Consider the following 12,667-nt stretch of genomic DNA (forward strand, 5'->3'; position numbering starts at 1 on the left):
GTTTTATTTTGGAGTTTATATTATGTTACCCTTACAGCTAAAAGAGAATTTTTTTTTTCCTTGCATATTGTTGAAGGCATTTTTCAGTTCCTGATCCATCTGAGTTTTATTAGGGGGGGTTATTTCAAAGACATCTCCTGTTTAATCATGTTTAAACAATCTGTTTAAGACCTGTTGTATAGATGTAAACACAATAGTCCTTTAATGTAGTAAAACAGACTTCTGACAGACAGAGCACATAACAGACATCCATCCATTATTACTTAAGCTGCTGTTCCTTCCCGGCCTGACCTGAGAGGGTAACCACAGAACTCAGCTGACATTTGCTGCTGAGGAGACACTGACAATGCGCCATGGTAATGTCTAGCAAGCAGAGAATTGCAGAGCGGCAGACAATTGGAGAGGCCTTAGACTAGATTAAAACTAAGTACTTAAATCTATTTTAATGGTTGTGTTTACATCTCCTTCTTCTTCATTCCTTTAAAAAAGTAATCAGGTTTCGCAAGCGTTAAGAAAACCACCTCTTCTTGCCAGCTGGACTAAATCCAGTTTAAGCAAGAAATCTCCCCCTCCCTCCTTTTTTCTGTCTTTTTCTTTTTTCTTTCTCTATGATCTTCACTGCCATTCAGCACAGCAAGACCAGGCTGCAGGAGCTGGCTGACTTTTTCCTTGGTTATTACTTTTTAACGTTTTCTTCCTGTTCCCAAAATGGGAAAGTTGGAAAACGATGTTCTGCTGCTATAGCAGCAAATGTCAAGAGAGGAGCCCCTGGCACTTTTTAATTACTTCTATGGAGTGTTTCTTCTTTGCTTAAAACACACAGGCAGTCACAGAGCACATGCACAAAACCGTCATAATGAAAGAGAAACAGAAGATGCCGTGTTAAGGAGATTCAGCCGGGATCCAGGAGTTGCGTGACAGTCTGTAGGCTGGTTGTCACTGGACCCTTTGAAGAATAATGCTGTCCATGTTTGGCTGGATTATTGGCAAATAAACAGTGATGCTTTTTGTTCAACTATGGGAACTACCATTTATATTACTTGAAATGTTAACACTGAAAAAAAAATCTTTACATCTCTCAGTGGGGTGGGTTATTAAGTGTTAATAACACAAAGAACTGGGTGGGTGTGAACATATTATGGTAAAAAGAAGCAAAGGACGTGTTTGCAGAACTAAAACACTTGGGGTTTTCTAAGTTTTAGGAGTAAAATATGGACAGAAAGAGATCTTTTGTTAATTTCACTGCAACTGAGGATAGTTGCAGATTCAGATGACCCAGTGTGGGTGTGGATGTTGGGTTGTAATTAGTGGCACAAGATGTGTTGTGATACAATGGGGTTGGAAAGACCATGTATAATGTAATAAAATCTCTGAATTATGCTTCTCTGCTTTTTCTTATTCTGTTCTTACTAGGTCTCTTTTCTTCAACTTTTCTTTTTCTTTTTTCCTTGTCTGGCAGCCTGATATATAAAAAAGAGGACTGAGGCAGGGCAAGGGGTTGCTTTCCTTTGCCACTGCCTGTGTCTGACTTCACGCAAGTCACAGTGTTTTTCTGGGCATCAGTTCCTTTTCTAAAATAAAAAACCCCGTCTAGTGAAACCCATATTCCCTTCTGCTCTGAAAAATTCTAATTCATATAGTTTTACTTTGAATGGAAGAAGAAAAAAACAGCTACCTTGGCAATAATAGACAAGTCAAAGATAGCAGAAATGGAACTAGAAAGAAAGTCCTAGAGAATTTGGTGAAGAATCCCAGGGTGCAGGAGAAGGGCTGCAGCAAAGCCAAGGAGGCTTCCTGTTAGCTCTCTTTTCCCTGCCTGCAAAAAGTATTCCATCTTCTCTTGTATGTTTCCATTGTGTTTTCATCTGGTCTTTAACTTTTTCTAATGTTTTTTTTTTTTTTCCCTCTTACCTCCCATGAATTTCTTTTACTTGAGATGTCTCAAGTGTTTTTAGTTTATTATTCTAAAAATTAAAAGGGATTCTACTGTGACCATATATGTTTATTAGAATTTATTCTTTTAGGTATGACTCATGGCCTTGTCCTTTCTTTGGGATACTTTATTCTTTGATAGTTATGCTTTGCCACTGCTTACAATCTAAAAATTTTAAAAGAATTTGCATTTATATACATGTAAATTAATATTTCATAAGTTGCTCTTTTGTCTGTTTATTGAAAGATCTGGAATTCTTTAAGCTTTAGAAGTTTAAATTTTGAAAGAGGCTCTTCTTCAATTATCTTTTTCATGTTTCTAATTGCATCTAAAAATGACTACATATGCGTTTGGGAGGGTGAACTTTTTAGTTGCTGATCTAAACTGGCGCCTTTTATTATTAAAAGAAAGCAAATTTAGCTTAATTTTTTTCCTATAAACTGGAGTTCCTAGAATATTTCTATGGAGTCTATGGCTTAACTATGTAATTATGTCTCTTGAGTAGATTATGTTTTTCTTCCCATAATTATGTTTTTACCCGAGAGACTGGAAGACTTCAGACTACTCTTGGGTGAAATTGTTCTTCCTCCCTTCTTCCTTGATAGACTCTGAATTATACGTGCCTGACTCTGTTCAAGGGCTGAAAGGGAGCTCTTGAAGATATGTGGTAGTGATTATGCATGCTCTTTTCTTTTAGAAATTGGTTTATGTGTTAAGAAGGGCCCTTAGAGAAAAGCTCTGTTAGTTCATTTTTGAAATGCCATCAGAGAAGAATCTCCTGGAAGGAGATTTGTTTATGATCTGTGGTCCTCTGCCTGAAACCACACACTAGCATTGCTTTGGGGCTGTCTCCTCTCACCGGCTGTCCTGTGTGAGCTCTGGGGCCCCATGCACACGTCACAGTGTGTGGCTGTTAGTTTCCAGTGGCTCAGCAGGGCTAGAGCCCTTAAACATGAAGACAGTTTCTTGTCCATTTCATTATTCTAGTCCAGAAATAGTTTTTGACCTGAACCAGACAGTGTACTCTTAGGAAAAAAGATGACTCAGCAGCCTTTCCCAGCAAAGATTATAGACTCATCAGTTTTACTGTGGGAAATGTTCCCTAATAACCAGCTTCCCTGCCTCCCCCCACCCCCCGCCCCACACACGTTCTCTGTCCTTTACTGCACAAAAGGAGTGATAATTCTAAATTTATCCATGTTTTTATCTGTTAATTCAGCAGGCATTTGTTGTGTGCCTACTCTGTACCTGGGCTCTAAGGGCTGGTCGTAAAGCATGATATCCGCTTTCATAGTCAAATTCAGGAGAATTAAAATAGAGTTTGAAAATCGGTATAAGTATTTTATATCAACTGTAGTAAGTTAATGCTCACTGAATTTTTATACGCTTAAGTGTATCCACATGTAGTAGACACAAAACAGGTGGAGCTGCTTTCAACTTGATGAGATAGAAACCAGGGCCCTAGAGACAGAAAAGACCAGAACAATTGGATGACCAGGTTGAGACTGGGAAAGGACTTGGCTAAATGGAGGTGATGGGGAGAGGGTGTTCTGAGAACAGGAGACAGCTCAGGCAAAGACAGAGCCTCTTGGAAGAGTCCAGCCCAGGCTGGGAGCAGTACAGCTGTAACCATCAGAGATGAGTGACAAGTATGACGGCAAATCCCATGTCCTTGTTGGCTGAATTCAGGGGACCTTATTTGATAGGTTTTGATCAGGTAAGTAACATGATTGTTAGGATTCAGGGACTGAAAGGAATTCAGAAATTTGGGAACTAACCCTTCATTTTGGTAGGTCAAGATAACACCATTAAAATCCCTTTTTTTGTCATACAACTCGTTGGTGCCCCTTTAAATATACCAGACTGCTACTCTGGTATGTTAGCCACAGAGAAGTTAGCACTTGTTCTCATGGGAATGGAAAGCAGAGCCCCATCCCTGCAGAAACTATAGGAGTGACTTAATTGGATGAGAGGGTCCAGACAAGGCAGATGGCAAAGATGTTACACCTAAGCTGGATTTTGAGCCTGGAAGACTAAGAAAATAGTGATATTAATGGAAACAAGGAAATTTGAGGAAAAAACTGATTGGAACTGTTTATGGTGGTGATGGTGGGGAATGTGTCAGGGAGAAGCAAAGGGCTTAAGTAAATATTACAGGCATTACAAGAGCACAGGTCTTTGATTGTTAGACTTTCATATCCACCAATGAAATATAGTCTTCTGAATGTAAACAGAGAAATTTCACTTTTTCAACAGCATTTGCACTTTTACACTTCTGAAGGAATGCAGAAAATTGGGTTTTTAATCTAGAGCCGTCATCATTTTAAAGTATTTGGATCAGAATTTCACTTGAGTCTGTGTAATCTTCCCTGGTACAGTGCTTTTACTCGAAACCATCTAAACTGAATTCTTTTAAGATATCCTAAGGCTCATCCTTAGTAGGAGAATCCCAAGTAATTTCATCTGGAGTTGAATTATGACTTTGAAATTAGTTAACCTGTTCTATAACCCTCTGTTCCCTGCAAGCACTCTGTAATGTACCCCTTTCAGGGTGTCACGATTAGGACTGAAGGCATCATTTTTTCCTTCAGAACTGTGGAATAGCAGTTCTGTTGGTGTGTAATCCATTTACTCTGAAAAAATGGCAGTTCTGATACAGGTCCTCTCCTTTCTTCCTTCCACCACCGAGCACCACAGCCTTCTTAAATGGTTGTCTTGTGTGACTTGGCCCTAAAATATGGACCAGATCTCATTCTATCCACATTTTGGGACAGCACAGTTAGCTGACTTCCTGGCCACTCCTTCCTTCCCAGGAAGTCTGAATGTGCGGCCGAGGAGACTCATGGGCCACCAGAGTGTCATTTTATTGGTCAGGAGATGAAGAGAGATGTCTCAAAAGGGAGGATTTCCATATGTATTGTATGGTTTAAAGGAATTAATGGGTACTTATAAAACTAGAGGTATGAAATGACTTGAAGAACACAGTACCTCTCTTTAGGTTAATATCACATATGTGTAACACCATCTTGTCTCACAAGATATTATCATGTTTCTGTTATTTGTCCTCTGACTGACTGTCCTCCTTATTTCTGTGATTATCAAAATTCTACGCAACCTCTAAGGTTGTAATGGTCTCATCCGTGAGGGTTTCCTCTTTCATTTTAGTCAAAATAAATTGTTTTCCTCTTTTTCCTATAGCACGTAATTACTTTTAAGGTTGTTTTTATCATGACAACATTTCAACCATTCATCAAAAGTTATATTTAACAAATTCCTATATACCCGTCACATTTTGGGGGTAATAATGTTTTGCCATATTTGCTTCATTGGTATTTTGTATAATTTTTTAAAGCAGATCGTCATGGTGATTAACCCTTAAATACATTATTTGCCATTTCTTAAAAGTAAGGACATATTTTGACATAATCACAAAAAGTTCCACTTCCTTAATACTTTTGAAATAGTCTGTATTCATATTTCCTCAGTTGAACCCCAAACCATAGCATTTTAATGATGATCCTCATCTTAGTCTTTTTCATTTATATTTAATTGCTCCCCTCCCTTCCCGACTAGACTGTGAACTGCTTGAAGGCAAAGGCATCTTACTACTTTTGTTTCCTTATTGACGCTCTGTTGCAGATCTGCCTTTTTATTTAAAAGTTGTATCTTCATGCTACCTGGGATACAAGTAGCTGCCTAATAAAAAAAGGATGTTTAAAATTGACTCAAAACACTACTGCAAGAAGATGAATTGCCAGACACCGTGTCTTAGTGATGGGCAGAACCACCCCACTCTATCCCCCACTGTTTCCCACGAGGGTGGGCAGCTGTGAGTAGCGGCTCTCGGCAGAGGTGCACTTGCAGGGGCTTATGGGGTCCTGTAGGAGAAGTGCCCTAACGAAGTGCATCACGTGAAATACAGCGCAGAATGTGAGGTTCTGGCTGCAGCCCATGAAGTTTTCCAGAGTTGTTAAGTAGCTCTCAGTCAACTTTTATGAAAATAGGCAAAATGGGTCACATTACTGAGGCAAGATTATTTTTGTAGTTTACATACCAGTGTCAGAGTCTTCAAAAACTAGTTTCAGATGCATGATTTTTTTTTTTTAGCAGAAGTACTAAATGGCAGCATTACTTTCACTGTGGTGAGCTGTTCGTGGACTAAACAAACTGGGTGGGGGAGAATGGGACAGTTAGCTACGCCAGTGCTGAGGGAGTGTACCGCTCCTCATGCGTCTTTGAGTGAAGGATGTGTGAATGCTGTGACCTTTTGCTCATACTTTGTGCTGCTGAATTTATTGCCGCAGAAGTCAAACTCAACCAGACACACTCAGATTTTTGAAATACACCTGTTCTGAAAATTACTTTTTTTCCCCCATTTAGAATTCACTTTTGGTGACGGTTTTCCCTGAATGACTGATATTGCACTGTTATGATCTAAAATGATTCAGTTGGCAGTTGGACCTGAGTTCTAGTTCTGCCACTATCTGGAACTTTGGGCAGAGACTTCCTCTCTCAGAGATGCAGGATCCGCCAACAGAAACACATTGCTCTAAAATTTAGAATCTAAATGATTTCTATCATCCTTTTCAGTTCTCTGGCTCTAGTCACTTGCAACAATACTTGCAACAAGAATTATAATGAAAGCAGATGGTTTTAGGTTTTTTTTTTTTCCCCAGAGAGAAAAAAAAGCTTTCACTGAAATGTATGTCCTTCAGGGAAATTTGTTAGGAAGTCCCAATAAAGGCTTGTCTGAAAGAAAGGCTTTGCCCACAGGATTCACTAGATTGTCAAATAAGACGAGACTAGTGTTTCTTGCAAAGATCATGTTGCTCTAGGATATCCTTTGCTAGAAAATTTTCTCTCCACCAAGGCATTTATCTAAAATAGGAAAACATTCACTCATTTGTTGCATAAATATTGATTGAGGGGGCCTCCCTGGTGGCGCAGGTGGTTGAGCACAGTGCTGTGAGGCTATTCACGGCCCCTGCAGTGCCAGTTTGATCCCTGCCAGCCTCAGAGCAACCCACATGGCGCAGCAGACCTCTCCTGTCGTGCCCACTGCTCCCCTCAGCAGTGTATTTCGTCAGTATGCCTGTTCTGTTCCCCGCTCTGTCTCTGGTGAATCTTCTCACCCTCCCGCACATATGGCCTGTACCTCCATTCTTGTATAAATAAAATAAATCTTTAAAAAAAATTGATTGATCATCTACTGTATGGCAGGCACTGAACTAGGTTGTGAGAATACAGTGTAAATAAGACAGCACGTATTCTCATGGAGCTTAGGTCTAGCAGGGGAGACAGACACACATAATTACAGATTGTGGTGACAGCCATAAAGGAAATAAATGGAGCGAGTGCTCTGCTCTCAGTATAAGGCAGGCAAAACCTTTCCTAGGAAGTGGTGTTCACTCTTAGACCCAAGGGGTGGGAAGGAGCAGATTATACAAAGAATGGGGGGTGGGGGGGAGCGTTCATATATAGGAAGAGGTCCTGTGATGGGAAACTAAAAAGAGACAATGACAGATGACCAGAGAGAGGATGGGGCCAGCCTAGGTTTGTGCTGGTGGAAATGAGAAAACTGAATAAACTTGGATATCCATTCAAGATGGATCTGATAAGACATGGCAATAGATTGAATATAGGGAATATGGGATAAGGAGAATTAAAGAAAATATCTAGGTATTTGGCTTAAGCAGCTAGGGGACTGTTGCCATTTCCTAAGATGGAGGAAGAGATAGTTTATTTTTTTTAAAGCATAATAATTCTATCTTGAACATACTATATTTATGAAACCTTTGAGACATCTTGGGAGATTTCAAGTAGGCTGTGAAACATGGAACTCGGGAAGGAGGTCAGGGCTTACCCCAGAAGTGAGGAAGTCACTGGTGTGAAGGGGTGGCACTGAGTACATGGGACTGTGAGATCATCTTGGGGAGTGCTTCTCAACTCGGCTGCACGTAGGGTCATGGGGTGAGCTTTGAAAAATAAGTCTCCCCAGGATCCACTTCCAGAGACTCTGATAAAATTGAGCTTATGTGGGGACTGGACATTCATATTTTTCAAAGCTCCCTGGAGGACTTTCCTATCCCTCTAGGGTGGAAGAGCCATTGCTCAGGACAAAAGGCACTACTAGAGAAGGGGTCCCGGGGCTCAGCTTTGATAAAGTCTTGAATAGAACACAAGAATCTTCCATTCTTTTTTCTTTTCTAAGTCGTATTTTACCACTGAAGTAGTTTTTATATGTTATATGGTTTATAACATTATATAGGTTTCAGGTGTAGGTCTGATAAAATCAACATCTGTATGTACTATATTATATTTACCACAGAAGTCTAGTTTCCACCTATCACCATATAGTTGAAGAAGCTTCCATCCCTTATACTTTCCTCCTGCTTGGAGGTCTGCTGATTGACCCTTTAGGGGAGGTTTTGCTCTCCCTGCACCATAGCAGAGTTCCCTGTCCTTGATTTAAGTCAGTGTTCCCTCTGTGTTTGATGTTCTCGATTTCTGAAGGGATTGCTTGGGTGCTGAGCATTTAAGTACGTTTTCCTGCCTATCATTCAAGTGTTACCCTGATGTGGTTTAGTGGTAGCAAGTATTTGTCATGGTTGAAAGATGAAGAACCTGTTCAGCTTTTGTTCGTCATTGTACTGTAAGAATTTTGTTGTGGTTGTCGTGGCGGTGATGAAGGGGCAGACATCGACAAGGAAAAATGCGGATGTTTTTTGTATATACACGCCCACAGTTAGCGAGTTCCCTGAATTACGCTAGGGTATTTGGAGATACTGGGCAGCTTGTTTTTTGAAGATATTTCCCCAAAGGTCATTGAGTCTCTTGAAATTTCACCTGCTCTTAAGTTTTACACACTTATCAGAGTGCTACTCGAAGCCCTTTACTTTGGCCTACAACCTTCTAGTACTCTTCTGAAGCACTGGGCTAAGGGAAAATAGTGTTCTCACACGTCTACATACTGAGCTCACATCTCATACAGTCTCTGTGAAAACCTAATGAAAACGCCGGAGAAGCAGAGGCAAAGCTTATTAAATGTTCTTGTGACCCATGACCCACATAAAGTCCTAGTGTGTAAAGGAACCATGCAAGATCATGCAGTCCTCCTCTTAGCCCTCAGGGAATATGCCATTCCAAAAATATGGTCTATTAAAAAAATAACTTCCAAGGACAATTCCATAAGCTTTCTTGTTAACGTTTACAGCTGAATCAACGCTACACTAATATTTTTTTTTTTTTGGGGGGGGATGTGGAACGGAATTCATGGATCTAACTGTGACAAGTACTCCATGATTCCCTAATTAATGAAACTGGTTAGACTCAGCAAGATGTATTGATGGAAGTTTGTTTAGGGTAATGGGTGAGCTATTAGCTTTGTAATTGAATCCTGGCTGCTGCTTCTGCTTGCATTGAGAACTGGCAGTAGCACCTTAGGAAGCCCGTTTCTTAGGTGTCTCACTCTTTGGATCTGATGTTTTTAGTGCTCCATAGCATCTGGGAAAGGAAGGGAAGAGAAAGCTAGAATGCCGACATTGAGGTGCAGCGTGATGAGTGGGAAGCTTCGTCAGCTGGGCTAACAACCTAGTCCAGGGGAAGCTAGTCAGTGGCTGAGGACCACGGGCTGGTTGTTTCACCTCCAACAGGCCTTGCTCACTTCATCTGTGAACACCTTCCTTGCTGAGGTTAGGAGCTGTTTTGTGTACCCTCTAAAGGTCCTTTAGAGTACTGAAATCTATTTGTAATGTGAATAAAGTCGTAAGTGGTTGGGAAAACAACCATCAACAAACAGTGAGTTTCCTTAGCTTTTCCTGATCATTTTTCTCCTAGTGTTAGTCCCTCTGTTAGAGCAGATGCCCAAAAAAACTTGCACTGGCAGGAAATAGGGTGGTGGGTGCATTTCAGTTAATGGGCCTAGTTGAAACATGCTTGGCTTTGGAGACAGCTACACTCATATTACCAAGCCTTGGCTTCCTGTCTGTTTTCTTTGGGCTGGGTAGGCAATGAAAAAGGAGACAGGAAAATACATTTTGGGGCAAATAAAATAAGGAATTTGTCTTATGAAGACGACTTATAGTTGGGGAATTCTAATGTTCAGCTTAACCCTATCCTGGCCCATTCCTCTTGTCCTGCACCATGGGGAAGATGAGGTGTTCTTGCTATTGATAGAATGTACTTCCCCGTTCTGGAAGGCTTTTTGGTGATTCTCCTTCAAGGTTTTTTTTTTTTTTACTTTCATGAATAATAATCCTAATTTCCTGAATTTTTTTTTAAAGAGCACATTCTTATTCCAGTCATCTTAATGCCTCTTCTTTGACTCACTTCAGTTATTTAACATCTTGAAAAAATGTTGAGACAGAGTCCTAGGGCCTCAGTGTTACAGAACAAAGAAGAAGCAAACAATCTATTTCTGTTTTCATGTTAGCTATCCCTTTATTTATTTTGTGGATTTACACATAGCCAGCATTACACAGAGACTGAGATGTTTCCCTGTTATTCTTGCATCGGAATAACACTATGCTCTTTACTAAGAATGATTTGATTATTTGAAAAATGTCTTTAGTATCTTGGTCATATTTTAATTTGCATATTTCTTTAATATCTAGAATTTCCTTAGATTTTACACTTGAACAGAAAAGAGACAAAGCTTTTTTGTTTTGTTTTAAATAATGGATTCTCACATTCACCTGGTAACCCAAAGGGTATTTTCCAATTTCTCTTACAAAATCACAGTGCTAAATTTAAAATAAGAAAGCATTCTCTCCGATAGTCTATTGTATGCTTTCAGTCTTTGGCATATCACAGAATATTCAGATTCTTTGCCTGTATTTCCATTCCCCCCCCCCCTTGATTCTAGGTTTAAGTTTTATTTTTCAGAGAAGAGTTTCTGTAAAGTATAGTTGTAACATAAAAAAGACAAAATTCCCTGTGGTCATCCTGGAAATTTCCCTTTTAACAAATATGTTTGTCTCTGTTTCTGCCTCAACTTTGGGACAGACGCACTTTCACGGGAGGTTTTCTCCTTCGTGAAAGACGCAAACACATCCCAGGATACATTCCTCTTTCCCATCCTCACCGAGGGGGCTAGACAAAGCTCCTAGAGGTTTCCTCTTGAGCACTAGCTTCTGGCCTCTCTGCTAGAGTTTAACTCTGCATCAGCCTTGGGGGTCCCTCAACTCCTCACTTATAGAACAGAACTAAGAACGCACGCCACCAGATGATTGTAAAGCAATATGAAGTGGAAGGCACTATCTAGACACATCATTATAAATATCAGTATTGATAATTCCTTGGCATAAATCCCCAGTATGTATGTTCACATATCTATTTAGCATGGTCAATTGTTCAGCTAATTAATATGCTTTTATTTTATGATTTGCTGTTTCCAGGGCACAGACAGAAGCTTGATGACTCTAAACCTAGTTTGTTCTCTGACCGCCTCAGTGATTTAGGGCGCATTCCTCATCCCAGTATGAGAGTAGGTGTCCCGCCTCAGAACCCACGGCCCTCCCTGAACTCTGCACCAAGTCCTTTTAATCCACAAGGACAGAGTCAGATTACAGGTAAGACAGACTCATAGGTTTCACTTGCATAGATTCTGGCAAGCTGGGGGTGAGGGGCTACCAGATGAGATGTGTTCACTTCAAAACTCCTGGACTTGTGAAATGGCTTATTATTAAAGACTCAAGACTTGAAGATACCGACCTTCATTTTTATAAAAGACAAGTTCCATATTCATTAATTTCGGGATAAAATTTGGGGGACGTTCCTACTCATGCTGTACTCTGCAGTGCTGTCAATGTGCACACTGGTGGAAGCGTAGTAGCTCTGCTCCCTGGGAGAATGTTTGCTTTAAGTTTCTATATTTTATCCAGGTGGTGCAGAGGATAACATCACACCCTCTCTATTAGAAAATTAGTGTTACCCTTTCAGATTGGGGCTTAAATTTCTTACATGTATAACTATTTCATTAAGTTTGCTTGAAAATTGCCCAGGGCTATCAGGAAGCCTTGGTTGGTGGTTGTAAGGCCAGGTGAATGGGCAGCTCATGGGGCGCACAGAATTCACTTCTGATTCACATTTAGCTCAGTGCCTCACGTGACATTTCTCTTTCTGCATTCTCCTAAGCTGCTTACCTTTACCTCTCTTAAAATTTAACATCAGCATTGCATTACACACTAATCACTTACGCTTGGTGCATTAAGACTCTCAACTCTTTTCTTTCTGTCCCACTTGTGCAAAAACAGATCTCACTTTAGGAATAGTCTGATTGTTTTAGGTCACGGTAACAAGAAAATGTGTTAATCATCATAGATCTTTAATATGCAAGTATTGAGAGCTGAAAGGAACTCTCCAGGTTATCCAATTGTTATTGTTGGCAGAGGTGGACTAGAATACAGAAAATAGCTCAAAACAAAATCTAAAACCATCAACATGAATCTTTTCTAATGGTTAGGTTTTTGTCTATAGTGGTTAGGTTTTGAGTGTCCTTAATGGTTTGTAAACACAACTGTTTATAAACTGAATGACCTCCTGCTCCTCTCCTGCCCAAATTGATAATACTCTTTCTGGATATTGAAGTAGACTTTTGTGGGTTTATGTTTATTAAAAGTCTGAATATATGCCTGAATATGTATCTTTAAAAGTAATACAGAAGTATAAAAATAAAATATCTAAACACCAAGGAGAACCAGCTATAGGTATCAGGGAAGAACCTTAGAGCTCTGT

General features: G+C 40.0%; 1 protein-coding gene across 9 annotated transcripts in view; it reads left to right on the forward strand.

Annotated features, from left to right (window-relative positions):
* The window catches only part of RUNX2 (RUNX family transcription factor 2), a 294,868-nt gene that overhangs the window by 56,182 nt on the left and 226,019 nt on the right, over positions 1 to 12,667 (forward strand). For 8 of the 9 annotated variants that reach the window (XR_008553226.1, XM_054698837.1, XM_054698839.1 and 5 more), the window contains exon 4: positions 11,329 to 11,502. The exons of the other annotated variant lie outside the window; for it this stretch is intronic. Coding sequence is in view for 7 of the 8 variants with exons in the window: in XM_054698837.1 (XP_054554812.1) it covers positions 11,329 to 11,502 (174 nt within the window). In the remaining variant the exon portion in view is untranslated. The remainder of the gene's footprint in view (positions 1 to 11,328; positions 11,503 to 12,667) is intronic. 9 annotated transcript variants of the gene reach the window in all.

Source organism: Talpa occidentalis, unplaced genomic scaffold, assembly GCF_014898055.3.
Source record: "Talpa occidentalis isolate TD23 unplaced genomic scaffold, MPIMG_talOcc4v2.1 talOcc4.2, whole genome shotgun sequence".
Classification (NCBI taxonomy): domain Eukaryota; kingdom Metazoa; phylum Chordata; class Mammalia; order Eulipotyphla; family Talpidae; genus Talpa; species Talpa occidentalis.